Genomic DNA, 20,805 nt, shown 5'->3' on the forward strand with positions numbered 1-20,805 from the left:
CACAATCTAATCAAAGTTACCACTTCCTTTTGCTCTGAGATGTCTAAAAGTAATAATGTAATTGACATTACAGTTACATTGACAATAGTGCACATTGACAGGTAGCACCATTCATCATTGAACTGGGTCATTAGGAAAGCCTGCACAAAATTCATTTGTACAGTACCTTGTACTCTTTGACATGTTCATGTCCAAAGAATTGATATGCAGTTGACATGCTTTGGGGAACTTACAGTAGGTATTTCTTTTAGGTTTTTGGCTTCTTGGCAACAGCAGTGTATGCTGCAAATACCTTCTTAGCTGTGCAGAAATGGAGAATGAACATTCGACAGCAGAGCACCAATGAATACATTCGTGCACGGACAGAATCACGAGACGTGGATAGCCGTCCTGAGATACAGCGTTTAGACACATGAGAAGGAGCATCTGAGTAGGAATGTGGGCTGAGAAGAGAAGTCACCAACAAAAAACTTCCTCCTCTCTCGTCCCTTTCCTGATTTCCCCCAAGTTTTTGCCATCGTTCTTCATTATTTCATCATATCAAACTTTTTCATACATTTTTAAATTTTATCCTTCTTAAGAAAATAGTTGGCCTTGGCAGACATTCACAGCAATATTATTAAGAAGCTTCACTTAATCCATCGGATGTCCCAGCTGAAAATCCAGAGATCTCAATGGCCCTTAAGATGGAAGTGCTCTGAAGTGACCACAGTATTATGATGGCTGTTTTTTTCAATTTTTAACCTTAATTCTGTGTACAAATTGTGTGTGATTTAATTATAAACTAACATTCAGTCAGATATCTTCATGATAAGATCAGGAATTTGAGGGCAAGTGAAAAATGTAACTCAAGTTTAAATTAAATGTGATTACCAAGAAAATAAGGTAAGGGGTGAATGGCACCAGTTTTAAGTCAGTCAGCCTTCATGGGAGTGGCCACTATGGACAGAGAACTATTATAGTTGCTCACAGCCCATGCTTATGTTTGACTGCCAACATAACCCTTTAGTTCTTGTCTTCCATTTTTGTGACCTGTGGATGCTGAGACAAATTGTGAAGCAAACTGTGGAACTGAAAATTACTTAGCATGGACAGAAATCAGGCAGTGTCTCTTGGGTTTAGACTGTACAGATATGAAACAGTGGTAATATCCTGAGGATAAAAAGCACCTAGTAGTTGGGATAATGAATTCTGTATTGGTAAGGCTAGTTTTATTTCTGACCATGACAGAAAGTTACTGTAACATTTTCTATAAACAACTATCTGAGTCTGAATGGGGTACGTAATCCTCACATTTCTACTAATTCAGCTGTGAGGCTGAATTTACAGAATTTTCACATAAATTTATAATGCAGTCCCCTAGCCAAAACACATTAACGTATCCCATTAATCATAGTTGGGATGTTTGTGTATTTCTCTGTATATGTATAGACACATACATTACAATATCATATACACTGCACATGTGTCATCTCTATACCACACCAGAATCAGTTCTTTTCTTGTGTGTTATATCCAAAAAAGGTCTTTCAGGTTATGGAAGTATATGATGGTACTTAAAAAAAAGTTAACATATAGTGAAATATATTTTCTTTTGATTACAAATGTTTGCATGACCATTTGACCAAATATGGTTGAAAAAGATGCTCCCACTCATTCAGAAAGACTTGAGGATATCCAGTTAATTTAACAATTATATTTAAATGGAGATTTCTCTTACATACTATGCCTTTTCTACACTGCTGGGATGCATGATTTTGCATCTGTATGGGTCCTAACTCTAATTGATTGCAAATGCAACCTATCCTATGCCTTAACCTAAGTCTTCATAAGTTTCTGTTGCTGAAAAAAGTTCATTTCCTTGTGGTTTTCCTTCTGGTGATGAGTCTTCCTCTGTCTGCTTCATTTGACTGGTTCTTAGACAGCGGATGTACAGCCTGACTCTGAGCCTAGTCAAAATCAAAAAGATTTTGATTTGCTATAGAACCTACCAAATTGTTCTCTGCTTACTTGGATTTGAAGAGCCCAGGTTTGCTTTCATTCCACCAGGAGTCAAGACTAGAACATCAGGACATACATAGACTGTCAGTTCTCAAAGAACTAAGCCACTATTGTTCACTCTTTCATTCATCAACTATTTATTAATTTCATTGCATTGTGCTTTGCACTTGGGGAGATACAAAGATACATTCTTGGCCTCAAGGATATTCTTTCTTTGACTCAAAAGTCACTACAGTTTATCACAGGCTTTAGATCAGAGGTTCTCAAACTAGGGCCCCTGGGCCAGATGCGGCCTGCTGAGGATGTTTATGTGCCCGCCGGGTTATGGCAGATGGGCTGAGGGGCGGAGACAGAATGTGAGGTTTTGTTTTTACTATAGTCCGGCCCTCCAAAAGTCTGAGGGACAGTGAACTGGCTCCCTATTTAAAAATTTTGAGTTCCACTGCTTTAGCTCATATGTTATGAAGAGAAGCTACTATCGTACAATACTGTCAGAAAGTTCTATTGAAGTTTTGTTTGTTGTTTAGATTCTGGAATTTACAGAAAAGTTGATGCAAAGTATTGGGTCTTTTCTTAAAGATTATATTTATGGAGTGGGGAGGATCTTAAATTTGCTGTATTGTCATAGTTTGGATTGCTTTAAATGTTTACAAATCTCTCTCCAGCTTGACATTTGGTACTTGCCAAGGAAAAGAACATTTACTGCTTTTCAGAGAATCTGAATTTTCCCTAAAATATGGGTTATCTCTGGCATTCATTTACTGAAAGATTTAGTGCATAGCTTCACCTGTATACGATTGTATTAGCAGGTGTTGCATTAGCATATATGCCTGTGTACAACATATACACATTGTTAGCCTGCATGATTTAAATGCATTTCATTCATTGCCTATTTTGCTTAGTACGATTTTATTGTGTGAGATTGATAAAATTATCCATTTTTGGCTTATGAAATATCAAGTCTGGCTTTCCTGTATTTAAAAGTATGTCCATTTAATGTTAACTTTCAGGACCTCATATGACATTTTGCTTCAGTTTTGATGTTCCATTATTGAATAAGCATTTATTGTGTATCCTGTGCTTAAAGAGTACATGCAGTGTCTCAAAATCATCACATCTAACCTTGGGGACAATTGTGTTGTCTTCCATACCTGAAGAACCCTTATTATCTCCACTCTTCTGTGAATTCACCTCAGTAATATTAGTTTGCTTGACAACTTTTTGATTTAATTTTCTTAACAATGACTTTAGGAAGATTGTGACATCTTGATCTGATCTTTTAGTTCCCCAACTTGATTTCACCTTGACTGCAAACATGCAGAGAAAGCAACTAGTGACTGGACTCCCATGTGCTTAAGTCTTCTATCAGTTTGTTTGGTTTTTAATTTTTCAGAAGAATAGAATCGGGCCTCTTTACTCATTATTTAATTTCAAATTCATTTAAAAGATCGTTCTGACTTGTTGCTTTTCATTAATTGGGGTTTATTTTCAAGTTTCTTCTATTAATTATGTTCTTAGCTATCTTTGAAATCAATGTAGAGAAAATACCAGACAGGACTATTACTAGAATTTTCTCAAGTGATTTGAAAATATACAGTTTACCATTAGGAAAAACAGGATGATGTCCCTTTCTTATATTTGAGGAAGGGAGAGAATTGATTATGAAGTAAATTGCAAATAGAGTTTAGATACATTACAAATATGAATACAGTCTATGGAAAGTCTTGATATTTTGATAGATTATAGAATTAGAATTTATTAAGTATATAATTACATACCAGTGAATTAATTTTTACTAGTATTTATTTTCTTAACAATTATTTTGAAAATCCATTTTGCCATGGAATAAACTACATGGCTTTTATGTATTTCCTTGTAACTGATTAGTGAACAGAAAGAATAAAACAAATTTCAAATACTACATAATGCATAATCATAATTTAAATATGGAGCATGTGGTCAATAAAATAAATTAGGGTGAAGGTAACACACTAGTACTTCTTATAATTCTCATAAACAGATAATGAAGGCCATATGTAAATTTGAAACTGAAAATCAATATTTTGCTGATTGAAATCCTGCATTTGAATAAATTTTAATCTTAATAATGATACCTTCTTAAATTTATTATTTCCCACAAATCATAGACTGAACTTATTTTTGTTATGGTGTTTAAAGGTTGAAGGAAGCTTTGGTTATGCTTTTCTGTCTCCTGAGATGACAAGTGTGGCATCAGAGGTTAAGTTCAGTTTTAATAGTCTCCAGTTTCTTTTATAATTTCTCAGTTGCTATTGACTCAACAGTGTATTGGCATTCTGAATGTGGGACTTTACATAGCTTTAGAAGTGACAAACTATGAATTGGTCATTAGAGATGTCATTTATAAAAATACTTTTATTTTCATGGAAAAAATGGAAAAGATACTTTTCTCCTTTTCCCTCATGGGAATATCTTCTAGTTCTTTCCCCTCTCCAAATGACACCGCATAACTTTTCCTTTTGGTCTGTCTTTAGACTGTTGCAGGATGGGAAGAATGCCCTTTCTCTTTTTGGTCTAGAGACATCATAATGGTTTCAATAAACATGTTGGGTTATTCTTGGCTCCAAATAAAGTTAAGGAAATAGAAATACTTTTGTAGATAAAATTACTTAAACTGGGTACAATCCAAAATAAGTTAAATGAAATACTTTTTTGAAAAACAACAGGAAAGTTTCTGTTTTCCGAAAGAACTGTGTGCAGATGGGTTGCCATCAGTATTGGTCAATGGTACATCTTCAACCAGAACATCTCTGTTGTTTGGGAAGAAGTGAGGAGGGAAGTGGTTCCCATTCCTAAATACCCACGTCTCTGTGGATTTGTTTAGTTTAGATATGTTTAACCTTGAAGAGTTCTAAAGGAGACAATCAATCTAACATGGGATAATGCCCACTCTTCTTCATCCTTGACTGATGTTTTTCCTTTTCTAAACAGATGCCTGTTTGCCCCTCCATGTTAGACTGCATGGGATACTTGGAATATAACTTTGGTTCATTTAGAAACTGCTTCGTGGTCTCAAAGACTGGAGTTTCATTCCATCTTCCTGTGTGATTCAGACTTAGGTTCAACCACAGATGGTCTCTGTGGAGATGAAGCATGAAGTGTTTTGTCTGTACAAATATGTGAAGTCTCATTTACAGTGAATCAGCCGTAAAGGAAGGGAACCATTTAGTCCTTTTTTTTTTTTATTGTTTTTATGAGCCTTGAATAATGATTAAGTAAGTCTCACAGGCTAAAATTTCTATGTATTCGGGTACACTAGATCCTAAGTTGTAGTTTTGTTGAAGAAGAGTTCCTAGATCTTCACATTTTCTAGAAGAATCGATCAAAATTGCTCTTGTCCCATCTCAGGAGATTCAGAATTTCCATTATTGTCTATGATTTTATCTCAGTAGCAGAATAAAAAATGCATGTGACTTTAGACCAGTTTTGATAACTTCCCACTTGGTAACCCTGTTTTGCCATTTCTCCTTATCTTTTGTGAGAAATAAAATGAGACCTTGAAATTAAACTGTTGCAGCAGGATTATCTCATAGAAAGAAATGACGTTAAATAGATCGGAGCAATAGTTTAAGAGGTAACAGGATTAAGTGAAATTCTTTTTGTACCCTCTCAATAGTCCTGTTGTTTCATTTGTTCTAGATACTTAGGTAGTGCTTAAGTATGGTACTAGCACGGGGACATTTTAGTGTGATTTCCTGCTATCTGAGGTTATTACCTCCTTTTCCTTTATTAAACACAAAGAAACTATGTCTCTCCCTATTCAATATTAATAACTCAAATTTCTTTACCACAAATACATGGTGGAAAGAATTTAAGATCAGATGAGCTGAGGAGCTCCTTATTATCTCTTACTTTGGGCAAATAACTTCCTTTTCTTCTGTTCAATGAGAGAGTAGGATCAGATGCCCTCTTAGGTCCCTTTTCACCATGGAACTCATGAAGGTTTTACAAAGAACTTTCTTTAAAATAACCTGGTAAGGAAGGATCGATAAATTACTGTTCCCATTTTATATGATGAGGAAAGACCAGAGAGAGGTGAAGTGCCTTGCTTAAGGCCATAGTGCCTGGGACATCCTAAGTGCTTAATATATGTTTTATCTTTCCATTGACCATCGGATCTAGGACTTGAGACCAGCTTTCTTACCACTCTAGATTGCTGCTCTACTTTGTGTTACCCTTTTAAATGAAAGCAGCCTATATGTGCTCTTGGAAGCTAAGCTAAGAAAGAAATAAATGTCTCAAATCTTTATATATTATTAACTTGTTTGTAGGATCAGTTTCCAGGTGAGCCATCACAACAAAGCTTAGTACAGACACATTTAGCCCTATGTTGCCTGAACTATAGTTTCATGTCAATAAAAGGAACCCAGGTAAAATATTGCTACCAAATGCCATTGTGATCTGAGGAAACTCTAGAGTAACTAAATGCTCTTGGTCAATCTGCTATTCAAAATGTTCTTATGAATTATTGCTCCCCTGAACATCATTCTGCTCAAACATTATGTTTTCTCAGAAGCAATCAACCTTAGGTGAGATAATTCTGTACTAGAAAGTTATTGACAGACTACAACCATGACCAGATTGGGTACCCACACCTTTTAGAAGGGTATCATCAGGATTGACTTTCTGTGCCTTTTTTGAATGCTTTAAGGGCCACACCTAAGACTGAATTCCTCTAACTTTGTGTACAACTTCTTTTCTCAGTAAGGTTCAAATTGTTAAAATGATAAAAACTCCCTTACTGAGAAAATATATTTACATTTTTAAGAAACTGCCTTAGAAATAGTCACAGTATTTAGTTGCTCAAATATACTGAATAGTATAATTTCCAAAAGCTGTGAGCATTATGCTCCTATTTTAAATCTGGGAGTTTAGATGACAAATTTAATTTGCTTGAATGATTTAGCAGGATTGGATAATAAATGTTTAATTTTTCTCATTCTGAGCCTTCTTCCTTCACTCCCTCTCCTTCCTTTCCTTTGCTTCCTTCTTCCCTTCATCTTTTCCTTCCTTCCTTCTTCTTTTTTTTTTTTTTTTTGGCTGGAAAATGCTTCTCACCTCATCTCCCCTTTGGTACAATTTCTGAACCAGTAGTTAGCTGTCTACAATAAAATTTAACTTATATGAGTTTGGGTAGTATATGGATTTTATATTGTTTTTGATTGTTGTTTACACTTCTTTGATGGGAAATATACATTATGTTCATATCATTTGCTAGCTCAATATTCCCTGGGTTGGTAGCATTTGTAAATTGTGAGTTATAGAGACAAAAGTCAAGGAATCTTAGGATATAGTTATGATAATCACTCTATTTTCTAGATTTTGTTGAAAGAAAACAATGGGTTATCAAAAGTGTTGAATTTATCTAACGCTAGAGAGCCTTATTTTAAATAGCAGTTTGTGTATGTGTATTTTGGAATTAGGGCTGGTTCCCAAAATTTCTCAAGATAACTTCACTCAAAATATGAAAGGATAAATGAACATGAATTTTTTTTTCCTTTGGAGGTATTGAGGAGAATGTAATCTAATCTAGAAATAGCAAAATCTCATTGGTTTAGGCATGGGGGAAATAGATCTTAGTAATTAATAATTAATGTTTTAATATTTTAAACACCCTCAAAGATCCCAATTTTATTTTGGAAAGTGGGAAGCTCAGATGAGGGGGGGGAAGAGGTACTTTAATCCTGGTATCTCTATAAAGAATCAATTTCCTATTTCTGCTTTCTTTGTGTTTCTGCCTTGATTTTTGTCTCTCTTACCTTTGCATAAAAGTATTCCAAAAATGACTTCATTCCTTTCTGCAGCCTATGACAACTGCAAATGATCAGTGCTTACAAGTGTGAACTGGTCAGTCCAAAGTTAGCGGTGGTAGCAATGCTTTGCAAGGGGAAGGAAGATGGTTGTAGCAGCCTCCCCCAATCTAGGTTCCAGTCCAACTTGAGCGAGGCTAGATGGAAACCCTGTGAAGCTGCTTTTCATCACTGTTACTTTGTAAGCTTTGTCTAGTTCCAAAGAAATAAGTTGTTTCATTCTTGTTTCGGACTGTGACCCATTTTGAAATGCATTTTCAAATCCTCCCCTTTGTTGAAAACAAATTTCTTTGTACACCATAGAGGGAATCAGGCCTGTTACCATCTAGATTATGTCCATTTGGGCCCAGTTTTTCCTCTGATTAAAGTGGTAGGAAGTGAAACTATTTGTATATGTTGAGGTTTATAAAGGGTTCAGGAACCCATGACAAAAATAATAAACTATTTATTACTCATTGTGTTTTAATTTGAAAATTTGATAACTGTTCTGTCTTTTCATGTTTTTTTAAACAAATATAAAGTAACTACTTCACCTTTAGTGCCTTCCAAGTTGTCGGATAAGCACTTGTTAATCATGAAGATGAAAAAGATGTAAATTTATTGTCAGTAAACACTATTTTTGTAGCATGGTCTTATGACCTTGTCTTTTTAATATTGCTTTCACTGATTCCAATTGTAATATTTAACCAATTTTCCTTTTGTGAATTAGTTGGCTAGATTAGTAGGCTTCCCCCTCCCCCTCCTATATTAGTTCAGAAGGACTGACCCTTTCTCCTGCTTTCTCAGTCCCCTTCCCTCATTTTGTTTTAGCAAAACTAAGGGTAAGAACATTTTTATGTGAAATAATTATCAGTTCAATTAGATTTTTTTGGAACCATGTTTGAAATCCACATATATAGCTGTTTTTCCTAATGCGTTTAGAAAAGGACAACTGCTGATTTTCACACATGTATGTATCTTCTTCAGGATTTAAAGTTCTCACTCAATTAAGTCATGCTAGAAAGCAATGCTTATTCTTTTTTTTTTTTTTTTTCCCTGAGGCTGGGGTTAAGTGACTTGCCCAAGGTCACACAGCTAGGAAGTGTTAAGTGTCTGAGGCCAGATTTGAACTTGGGTCCTCCTGAATTCAGGGTTGGTGCTCGATCCACTGCACCACCTAGCTGCCCCCAATGCTTATTCTTAAGAGTCAAATCTAGCCCTTTTCATCTCCATAGAATGATAGAGCTGAGAAAATCCAGAGCTATTTAGTCTAAATCCTTCAGTGTATAGAGGAGGGGAAATCAAGTCCTAGAAAGCTGCTTCATGAAGGTAATGGAAAGATCAAGGTCCAGAGCTCATCTCATTTGCTAGTGATTTGCCTGTCATTGCTGGGTATGGGGTTGTGGTGGTACCAAATGAACACTATATGATTTTCAGTGTAGAGGTCTTCTGCTTCAGGGAAGAGTTGGTTTAGATGCTTTCTAGGGCTTCTTCCAAATTCAAGATTCTATGAAGTAACTTGCTCAGCTCATATAGCAAGTTTGTAGCAGAGCTGAAACAACTACTGAAGTCTCCTCACCTCCCAGTCCATCAGATTTTCTACTTATCAGTGCTATTCCCATCCCCTCTGTGAGAAAAGTATGGAAATTTTAACCAGTTGGAGATTCTAACATACCATTTGAAGTCAAACTGTGTTTCATGGAAGGTTTTAATGGCTTTAAATTTGTAGGTAAAATAAGTTGCTTGGTTGTTTTTGTATCTTCTCAAGAGAAGATGAATTGCTGGAGAATCCTTTTTTCCTCTTCTGTGTGGGATCATTTGTCTAACCATGGAAAAATTTTAGAGTTATGGCCAAGCCATTGCAAAGCAATGCTAATCATTTTTTTCAGAAATATCATAAATATATTTTAGAAAAATATTTTTTAAATGTTTCTTTCCTCAAGTATCAATTTTTTTCTCCTTTTGGAGGGAAATGAGAAAGAGAAGGGTCAAAGTTAAGTAATTGTAGGTATTTTACATCAGGTAAAGTGTCAAGTCAAATGGTGAATTAATCATCATAGTTTTTCCATAGCTACTTACCCAGGTTTAAACCCGTATTATATATTTTCCTCTAGAAATACTATTAGCTGGATCAAAATTAACTTTGATGTAGTTTCTATTTTCTGCGAATGATATATTTCTTTGATCCTCTCTCAGAACAGTTTAAAGGTACAAGCATCCTACATTTCCAAGACAATATTCATTTTATAAACTTAATTTTCTGAGTGTAAACTGTTGTAGGTTGTATTTTTTTTTCCCTGGTTTTACAGCTGAAGTTGAAGGATTGTAATTTCATAATGATATAATAAAAAGTAAATTCAAATTTACTTTTAATTCTGAATGTTTTTAGTATGTGATATTCTAAAATAAAAATAATGTGTTTTGCTTGTTATATATTTTTAAAAGGGCACAATATGAAGGGTTTTTGTTTTTTTGTTTTTTTGGTAATTTCCTGATTTCAAATGAAGTATTATGTTTATTGATTTTCTTTTTCTTTTTTGCTCTCCCCACCCACATTTTTACTGTCTTGCTTTTGATATATGAAGATGCCGAACTTCATGAGTTTTCATGGTCCTTGTCTTGATCATTTTCATAGTGGTAAAATCTGTATTTTTGTATGTAGGGGGAGATAATTTTCTGAACACTAATCTCTGATAAGTATTGTATGAAATTGTTGTGAAGAATTTCTTGTTGAATAAATGGATATGATTAAAAAAAACTAATGTTTTTCTCTCATTTAATCTACTCTTCGTCCTGCACCTCCTTAAAAGGTCCATTTCCTGAAATTGAAAGGCTATTTGATGCTTGGAAAACAAACTTATCTAGAACATAGAAAGGAGAAGAAGGGCACCATGCATGCTTGCCATGGCTATTGACTAAACTGACGCTGCCCAGAAAAAAATCAAGGAAGTTGGAATTTACATAAGATGCACTTATTTTAGGTGGTAACATAATTGCCTGATGTGGAATAATATTGTTCTAACAATCAGAAAACCTGAGTTTGAATTCTGATTCTCTCTACTACAGCAAGATAAACCATTCTCTCAAGCCTTCACTTTCTCTATCTGTGAATATTAGGAAAGTTGGGCTAGATGGAACTCTTGAGGAACAGCTCAAAGAGTCTGTTTTTGAAGGTACATATTAACAGATATTACAATTCTTTTGAGACCCCAACTAACCCATATTGGTTAAAGTATTTAGGTACTCACTAAATCATATGAGGATATATTTCTTTCTTGGACTACCTTATTAGCCACTGCAAGGATGGTCATGCTCTTGGTTTATAGTTATAATCCTGATTAATGGTGCAAACACCAATAGGACATAGTAAATATGATTGCACATATGCCTCAGAAACTATCAAATTGTGAGTAGTTCTGGGATATAAGATTCTAAGTCATTTATTTCTTGATTGACAAAGTCACATGGGCTGATGGATAGAAACTGATTGACATTTATAGTTAATGACATTTGTCAGAGTGATAACTAGCATTTGATAAGTACCTTTTATGTGCCAGGCAATGTACTAAATGCTAGGGGGGGGAAAAAGAAAAAGAAAAAAAAAAAGACGAGAATAGTTCCTGTTCTTAAAGATCTGAAAGTCTAATGAGAATACTAGAATTGTGCATAAATTAGATACTAAAATTGGGGGTTTCTCATGGAGAAGACACTTAAGATTAAGGAGGACTGGGAAAGGCATCTTACAAAAATGAGACTTGAGCTGAAGCTTAAAAGAAACCAGAAAAGCTAGGAGGCAGACATGAGGAGGGAGAGAGTTCTAGGTATGGGGCACAGCCAATGAAAATGCCTAGAGTCAGGAACAGGCAGGAGGCCAATTCACTGCAAATTACAAATTATGTGGAGAGGAGATGGGTATGAGGAGCACTGGAAGGGTAAGAAGGAGCCAGTTTATGAAGGATTTTGAACATTAAAATGGATTTTTATATGGATCCTGGAAGCTATAGGAAGTCAATACAGTTTATTAAGTGGAAATGGGGGTTGATGAGGTCACACCTGTATTTTAGAAATCACTTTGACCAGAATGTGGAAGATGGATTGGAGTGGAGAGATACTTGTGGCAGGAAGTCCTACCAGCACCTGCTGCTTTTGTCCAGCTTTTGTTTGATTTGAAGTCCTTTCTAGCACTAAATCCTATGATTTCCTAATGATGAACCACTGGCACCAGCCCAGAGGGTTAAGGTAGGAAGTTATGGATCACATAGGAGGTAGCTTATCCTTCTTGGAACAGGACTAAGCTCGATGACATTATATGAAGCATATTCTTCAAGACAGTATCAATTATGGACATTTTTTTATGTAACTGGCTAAAATGTATGCTGTCCAGAAACTCAGAAAAGCTGAAAAAACAAGTTGTTGTGGTTAGAAGTTAACTATAGAATCTACTACCACTTCCAGGCAACATTTATCCCTGGGGAGCAAAGAGAATACACTTCATTTTCAAAGAGCGGGAAAAACATACATATACCTATATATATAAACATACAAGTATACATGTACACATTATACATCTGTGTATGTATATTTATGCATTGTACACACACAGACACAACCAAGTAATCACTGGTTTAATCTATCTTGACTTTTCATGGATAGACATGCAGTATATTAACAAGTGAAAATTTTTAAATCAGAGGCACTTAAACATTCATATTAATTGCAAAGCTTTTAGGCTTAAATTTTATATAAAATGTATTGAAAGATTACATCTTGTTTGAGAGAGAGAGATACATGCAATATCACAGTTTCCTGAAATGCTTTAAGACAGTCCTTCTCATCCTTGGAGAAGGTCATTGGCTACGTGTAGTTTCCACAGTATTTTGATCCTCTCTGCCCCCGAGTGCCCCTAGCCTGCTAGCAGGCACCCATTTGGAACAAGGGTTTGGCTACCAACAGCCATCGTGTGATTCTGTTGCGATTTTCTTTCCCCTGAGTTTGTTTCTTTATCTGTCAAATGGGGATAATATATACTTGTTATCACCTCATTCCCTGGGCTGTAATGAGGAAGAACTTAGAGCAGGGGTTCTCAAACTACGGCCTGAGGGCCACATGCGGCCCACTGAGGAGGCTTATGTGGCCCACCGGGTTATGGCAAATGGGCTGAGGGGCGGAGACAGAGTGTGAGCTTTTGTTTTTCTATAGTCTGCCCTCCAGCAGTTTGAGGGACAGTGAACTGGCCCCCTTTTTAAAAAGTTTGAGGACCACTGCCTTAGAGTCTTAAAGAAATGCAAGCTGCTGGTAGATTTCATCATCACCTTGTTTCTGAGGCCGTTCCTGCTCTGAGAAGTCTTTGGTATTTGTGTCATCCGTTTTATACAAGGCTGAATGGTGTCCTTTTCTTCTGAAGGGTGATAGCTCACTTCTTTAGGTTAAGTCTATTAGAACTACATCCCTCACATTGGGAATTAGGTGTATTTACTGTTTGAAATGAAAGATGTCAGAATTGTCCTTAGATACCGAGACCAAGGAGAAAAGAAGGAACTGTCTAATAATAGATTCTTAGACAACTATTATTCAGAATGTCAAATGCCTCGAGTGGGTATTGCTTTAAGGCTGTGTCTGTGTGTGCGTGCATGTGTGTGAGTGCCTACCCACATGATGTGTGATTACACACATGGTGTGTGCTCATGGTGGGGGGGAGACAGAAAAAGTGTGAGAGAGAGAGACAGAGAGAGATGGCAATAAAGAGAGGGAGAGGAAAAGGGAGGTAAAGAGAGGAAGGGAGAGAGACAGAGAAGTCTGTCCATGTAGCAGTTTGTGGTACACTGTATAGGTGCTTTATAATGGTTATTGACTGCTATGTCAGTGAAAAATAAACCTGTGACTTAATTAGTGTATGCCTCTCACTTGGTGGAAGTTGTCCACTGAAGCTGATTAATAATTCATCAGCAACATAGTCTTAGAGTTGCTTGGAGGCATTGAAAAGTTAATTGTTTTGCCCATTGTGATTGAGCAAGTCTTAAAGGCAGATGGCCACCTAAGAAAAATAATCTTTTAACAAATGTGACTCCATGGGGCAGCTAGTTGGTGCCCTAAAATCAGGAGGACTTGAGTTCAAATCTGGCCTTAGACACTTAACACTTCCTAGCACTTCCTGTAACCTTAGGCAAGTCATTTAACCCTAGTTGCCCCAGCAAAAAAAGAAAAGAAAAGAAAAGAAATGTGACAAATGTGATTCCTGTTGTGATCTTGGGTAAGTGCCCTAAGCCTCAGTTTTCCTCCTCTTTCTCAAGGGGGCAATAGGAGGTAGAATATTCTGATAGTAGAAAATGGAACTCTCCTTGTAAATATTAATCTTTTTATGAGCAAGGTTGCGTGTGTTGCAATAGATTCCTGGGGACAGTTAAGCCACAAGGGGTTCAAGAATACCTTTTCCCCTATAGATACTATCATATATAAAATGTGTGGTAAAAACTGAGGTAGCAAGACTTTACATGGCATTGTGGGACCTGAAAGACTTAAGGCCTCCATTGCATTGCCTTCACCTCTGACACAGAAGTTTGAATGGCTCAATGGTTTGGGAGAGACATTTGTGTTAAGTAAGTTCTCCATTATTATAAGTTTAAATCTTGGGATTGTTGAGTTAGCGCCACTAACCAAAGGCTGGCAAGGAAATCTGATATGGAAAAGACACTTAGATGTGGGGAAGGCGTGCAGACTGCAACAACCTCTTAGGATTTCTGTAGAGGACAGAGTGGAGAAGGGTGAGAGTTAAGAGCTGGGTTGATCCCTGCAGCCACAGCCAGCTGGGAAACAAACAGTAATGCAGAAGGAATGAGAGGCAATGTCCAGCGTAAGAGGAAAAGCCTCATTCCCGGCTGGCAGTGCACTTTGAGGCTAAAAAAGTAAAGCGCCCACTGAGATTCCCTTGGTGGCTTGCTCAGTAATATCATCCGACCGGCCAGTCATCAGTCAGAATCAGAATTGGAGTCTTCCTCTGAAATGAAAGGAAAAAAAAAAATCTCTTCAGAAATAGATTTTTTAGCTAATGACAAGTCAGCAGCTTCAAAGGATGATGAGATGGGGAGAGCTCCTCTTAGAATAGCCACAAACTGCCTCCCTTGGTTCTTCCAAGAAGACACCAGATAACCACCTTTTTGCTTTCTTTTGGATCACCATTTTCCATAAATACTTTAGGAAGATTTCAAATCAAGTATGGGTTAGACTAGATACCTTTGAAAAGTTTTCTTCCAAGTCCGAGATGCAGTACTTTTGTGACTTACTACCCTTGGGTAAATGTTCTTCCTCGTCTATAAAATGAGGGCATTTGAACTGGAAGATTCCTAAAATCTTTTCTCCCTTTTATCTTTGTATGTTCCAACTTTCTATATCATGCACTAATATCCCTTCTGGCTCAAGTATCGTGTTCTCTGCTCTAACCTGTTCTGAGGTCATTCACAGAATGAGTCTTGGGAACCATCTGTATCACTTTCATGGGAAGAACTTGAAGCCTTGAGAGGTTGTGACTTGTCTAAGGTCACATTACTCGTGAGCAGCCAACTTAACCGATTCAAACTGAATTCTTCTGTTGGACCCACGAGCCTCAAGTTCTTTCTACTTTGCCGATTTGGCCATCAGCACAGTTCTTTCTAATGTGTTTCTAATGTGCTCTAATTCTATAAAATATGAAAAGGCAGACTGCAGAAAAGGGACAAAACAAAGTGTCTGCTATGTCTTATTTTTAGCTTTAAAATTATTTCTTGGTATGTGTACATACACACACCCTTCCCCAAATGGATCCCTATAGAAATTCCTAATTCTGATATATTTCACCATCTTTGCTGCTCCTTCTTTGCTCCCTGAGGTGAAAATGGGGGAGCACAGATCCCATCTCTGATGGAGGCATGGGGTTTTGGCCAAAGAACTTGCAAGTATTATTCAGTGATATATGTTAGGAGAATTTTTTAGGATCATGAAACAGATGCATCCACCTACCTTCTGATTTTTCAGCTTCTGGGTCATTGGCAGAATTTCCTTGTTTGAGAAATTTAGACAGATCGTTAAAGATAATGTAGAAGTCCAAGGCATACACGATTGTGGCAATGAAGCCAAAGACCTGTAGGACACAATGGTAGGGATCACACAGCTAGGCAACATAGAGTGATAGAGTTGGTTAGTGTTTATTAAGTATCTGCTACTTGCCAGGCATTATGCTGAGAGCTGGGGATACAAAGGCAGGCCAAAAAAACTAGGCCCCAAACCATCCAAACACAAGTCTTGGTAATGGGGGAGACAACATGCAAACAACTACATACAAATAAGATACATACAGGATAAAGTGAAGATATTCTCAGAAGGAAGGACCTAAGATTAAGGAGGATTGGAAAAGGCTTCTTGTAATGGGGCTTTCACTAGGACTTAAAGAAAGCCAGAGAAGCCAGGAAATAGGAGTAAGGAGGAAAAGTAAGTGTTCCAAGTATGAGCTCTATGAAAATGATTAGAGTCAGGAAATGGACTTTTTAAAAAAATTATTATTATAGCTTTTTATTTACAAAAGATATGCATGGATAATTTTTCAACATTGACTCTTGAAAAACCTATTCCAAAATTTCCCCTCTTTCCCCCATCCCCTCCCCTAGATGGCAGGTAGTCCAATACATGTTAAATATGTTAAAATATGTTAAATCCAATATATGCGTACATATTTATGCAGTTATTTTGCTGCACAAGAAAAATCAGATCTAGAAAGAAAGAAAAAAAACCTGAGAAGGAAAACAAAAATGCAAATAAACAATAACAGAAAGAGTGACAATGCTATGTTGTGGTCCACACTCAGTTCCCACAGTCCTCTCTGGGTGTAGATGGCTCTCTTCATCGCTGAAGAGAGCCATGCCTGTCTTGTTGAATGGACTGCTTTTTGAGAAACAGAAAAAAGTCCAGTGTTTCTGAATCACAGTGTATATGGCATCAGAGGATTGGGAAAGTAGGAAGGGGTCAGCTCATGAAAGGCTTTGAATGTCAGCAAAATATTTTATTTTTGACTCTAGAGGTGATAAGAAGTTATTGAATAGGGGAGTGACATGGCCTGCCCTACCCTTAAGGAAGATCATTTTTGACAGCTAAGTATAGGTTTGTCTGGGGAAAGATGTGGGGAAAGATCTGTGGAAGCCAGATCAACCAGCAGGCTACTGTAGTCATACAAATATGAGGTGATGAGAGCCTTTGCTAAGGTGGGGACAGTGTCAAGAGAAAAGAGAAGTATGGAAGAGATGTTACAAGGAAACAACGGGATTTGACAATTGATTGGATATGGGGATGATGATACAAGTAAGGGGATGAGAATGACACCTACACTGTGAGTGATAATGACTATGAGTATGCTAAGACCCTCAACAGTAACAGAGAAAAGCATGTATACTCTTTGACCTAGCAACATCCATTTCCAGATAGACAATGGACTCTGAGTGCAGATTGAAGCATATATTTTTTCTCTTTTCCTCCCTTCCCTTCCCTTCCCTCCCTCCCTCCCTCCCTCTCTCTCTCCTTCTCCTTCTTCTCTTCTCCTTCTTCTCCTTCTTCTCCTTCTTTCTCTCTCTTTCTTTCTTTTCTTTCTCCCTCTTTTCTCTCCCTCCCTCCCTTCTTCTCTCACTTTCTCTCCCTCTCTCCCTCCTTCTCTCTTTCTCTCCCTCTCTCCCTCCCTCTCCCTCCCTTCTTCTCTCCCTCCTTCCTTTCCTCCCTGCTTCCTTTCTTCTTTGCTTCCTCCCTCCCTTCCTTTCTTCCTTTTGGTCTTCCTCCCTCCCTCTCTCTTTTACAACATGGCTGATGTGGAAATGTTTTGCATGACTTTATACACACACCCACACACACACAATGACAATGGGTATCATATTTCTTGCCTTCTCAGTGGGTAAGGGGAGAAATGGAGGAAGGAAGAGAATTTGGAACTGAAAATTAAAATTAAAAATTAAATTATAAAATAGTAATAGTGAAGTTAGGAAAAAATAATTGGGGAAAATAATGAGTTCAATTTTGGATGTGTTGAATATAAGATGACTGAGATATCCAGTTTGAAATGTCCCATAGGCATGTGAAGAGTTGAGGGAAATTGGGAGAGAATAGGATTAGATAAATGATCTTAAATCCATTTGCATAGAGGTGATAACTGAAACCATGGGAATTGATGAGATTACCAATGAAATAGTATAGAGGAAGAAAAGAAGGGCCAGGACAGAGCTTTGGAGGATATACAACATTATTGAGTATGATGTAGATGAAGGTGCAGCAAAGAAGTCAGAGAGGGAGGAGTAAAGAATTTCTTCTTTGGATCTTAGACTTCTCCAGTCCCAAATCCACCTTGCACATTCATGAGTCAGTCTGTGTTTCTGCTCACATAGGTCTCTTGCCCAGAAATATCTACCTTATCTCTTTCTACTTAGTCTAGCCAGATCATACTTTTACTTAAAAACCCAGGACAGGTTTCTTCTCCATAAACCATTCTGTCCATTCTTACCTTTCTCTTATAACTCATAAACAACTATTGGTTCTAAGCTATTGGACAGACATGAAGAACATAAACTGCTCCCATTAATTTTTTGCCTTTTTCTTCCACCTAGGCTCCATTTCTTGAAGGCACAGACCATGTCTTACTTGTCTGTTAGCTGGTTTAAAATGGAGCCCTTCATTTATTATTGAAATCTGTATTTTACCTCATCCTCCCATCAATACCTGTTAAACCCTATAGCCCACACTGCCTTCAGAAATACTTTAAATATCCTCAGTAGTCTTCTAGGGCCTCATTGTGGGATGGGGGTGGCCCAGGAGTTCTGGAAGGACTTATATTGGAAAGGCTTTAAGTAGAAACCTAGAGACAAATTGTCATCAAAGGACCAGCCTAGATGAGTGCAGAGAAGCTCAATACCAGAAGGTGGACCACCAGGGGATGATGGGTTGTTTGTTTGTTTTTGACATTATACCAGGACATAAAAATTGATCAGTGTTGGACAGTCACTTAGAGTAGTGAAATCATAGGTCTGAAGTATTTGCTTTCAGACAGTTGTATTTGGTGTTCAACAAGTCAAACTGAACGCCTTATATGCAAAATATTATGCTGCAAGGCTGAGGGGAAAGCTTCCCTCAGGATGTTTATAATCTAATGGGTGGTGAGACATGCACATCTCTAAAGTACATATATTATGTTAGTGTGAGCTAATAGGATTTGGAACATCAGTAGGAAAATGTCTATCTGTGCATACTTAAGGTCACATAACAAGATTAAGAGAGTAACTGGGCAGATAAATGTCTTTTTTCCCCCTTAATCAGCTAAACAATTATAAAATGTCCCAACTGGAAGGGACATTAAACAATCATGATTAAAAGTCACCCTTGCATATAAGGCTTAATTTGTGTCATTTTCTTTGATCCCCATCCCTGTGAGTCTACATATGGTTATGTCCCAATTCCTCAGAGAAGCCTAGAGTGAGAAAATGGGAAGTGAATCACACAGGATCACTTAGCTAAGCAAGAGACAAATCTGAAACTTAAACCCTGGTCTCCTGACTCCTAATTGGTGCCACTGGGGAATAGGTGGAACCTCACAGTTTTTCATCTCAAAGCCTGGCTATCAGCTACTTACCCCCGCTGCTTTGGCAGCCCCATCTGAATACTTGGAGATGGCAGTGATGGATATGGCAAAGTAGATGATGGCAGCCGTGACACATCGAAGGAAGTCCTGGAAGAGAGCACAATTGCAGAGAACTGGATGAAGTATTCTAAGAAGAAGAGGGCAGCTTCCTTATCTAATCTCATTTCAGGATTGTAGCTACAGACGCTGGGAGGCTAAGAATGACCAAAATAGAATCTGAGCTGGAAGCCAATGATTGGCAGTCAAATGGGCTGAGAGATTCAGTAAGGTGGCTTACTGGAGCCTTTCTTGGGAAGACTCTTCCTCCACATTTCACAGAATTAGAGATGAAAGGAACCTTACAAAATGTTATTTATCAGAGTTTCAAAGGCCCTGAATCATTTCTGTAGGCTAAATGCCCTTCGTTCCTTTAACTAGGTGTTCTTTATGTGACATATACTCCAGGTCCTCTGCCATCTTAGCCCTGTTTTAGAATCTCCCAGGCACATTGGGAATCTGGTGTGCTTTGTAAGCCTGAATGACAGGCTATAGAAATGTAAGTTATTTTCTTACTCAAACCAAGGGGAAAGAAAGAGCTTATTTGGAGTTAGTAGAAATGTGAGACTAAAACTCAGGTCTCTCAGGCCTTAGTATCAGACTTAGTATCAGAGAAGGAAGAGATGACATATTATAGCTTTGAACCTCCTCCATGAGTCATCAGAATCATAATGACAATTCTCTTTTGCCTTTAGGAGGTCATGGGATGCAGTGCAAAATCAGAAGACTTGGATTTGGATCCTGGCCTGCAAATTATTATCCATGTGCCTCCTCTGGGTCTCAAGCCCCTCATCTAGAAATGAAGGGAGGGGACTAATAACTTCTAATGCCCCTTTCAGCTTCAGATATACTATGGATGGGGAAACTCCAGAGAAAATCTGGGTTTTGTCAGTCAATAAACAGTCAACAGGCATTCATTTAGTACTTATTAGGAGCCAGGCACCATGCTAAGCACTGGGAATACAAAGAAGGCAAGAGTCTCTGCCCTGAGAAGCTCAGGACTCAATGGGCAAGACAACATGCAAACAACTATGTGCAAACAAGCTCTATCCAGGATAAATTGGGGTTGGTCAGCAGAGGAAGACACTAGTAGCAAGGAACAACCAGGAAAGCCTTTCTTGTAGAAGGTAGAATTTTAACTGGAACTTGAAGGATACCAGGGAAGCCACAAGATAGAGATGGAAGGGGTACTACTCCAAGCATGGAGGACAGCCGGAGGAAATATCCAGAGCTGGAGATGAAGGGTTGTAACGTGCTCTCCTGGCAGTTACAATTACTAGTCTGTCCTAGACCCACCAGAGT

At 37.6% G+C, this 20,805-nt stretch overlaps 2 protein-coding genes across 2 annotated transcripts in view; one reads left to right on the forward strand and one right to left on the reverse strand.

Moving 5' to 3' along the window:
- Positions 1-10,587, forward strand: part of CMTM4 (CKLF like MARVEL transmembrane domain containing 4) — an 87,424-nt gene extending 76,837 nt beyond the window's left edge. The window contains exon 4 of the mRNA XM_074286540.1: positions 252-10,587. Within this exon, the coding sequence (XP_074142641.1) occupies positions 252-416 (165 nt within the window). The 3' untranslated portion in view covers positions 417-10,587. The remainder of the gene's footprint in view (positions 1-251) is intronic.
- Positions 10,588-12,437: 1,850 nt separating this feature from the next.
- Positions 12,438-20,805, reverse strand: part of CMTM3 (CKLF like MARVEL transmembrane domain containing 3) — a 36,893-nt gene continuing 28,525 nt past the window's right edge. Inside the window, exons 3-5 of the mRNA XM_074286541.1 lie at positions 19,459-19,554; positions 15,822-15,942; positions 12,438-14,823 (exon numbers count right to left, since the gene is read on the reverse strand). Coding sequence (XP_074142642.1) covers positions 14,795-14,823; positions 15,822-15,942; positions 19,459-19,554 — 246 coding nt within the window. The 3' untranslated portion in view covers positions 12,438-14,794. The remainder of the gene's footprint in view (positions 14,824-15,821; positions 15,943-19,458; positions 19,555-20,805) is intronic.

The sequence above is a fragment of the Sminthopsis crassicaudata genome, chromosome 2 (genome assembly GCF_048593235.1).
Source record: "Sminthopsis crassicaudata isolate SCR6 chromosome 2, ASM4859323v1, whole genome shotgun sequence".
NCBI classification, from domain to species: Eukaryota; Metazoa; Chordata; class Mammalia; order Dasyuromorphia; family Dasyuridae; genus Sminthopsis; species Sminthopsis crassicaudata.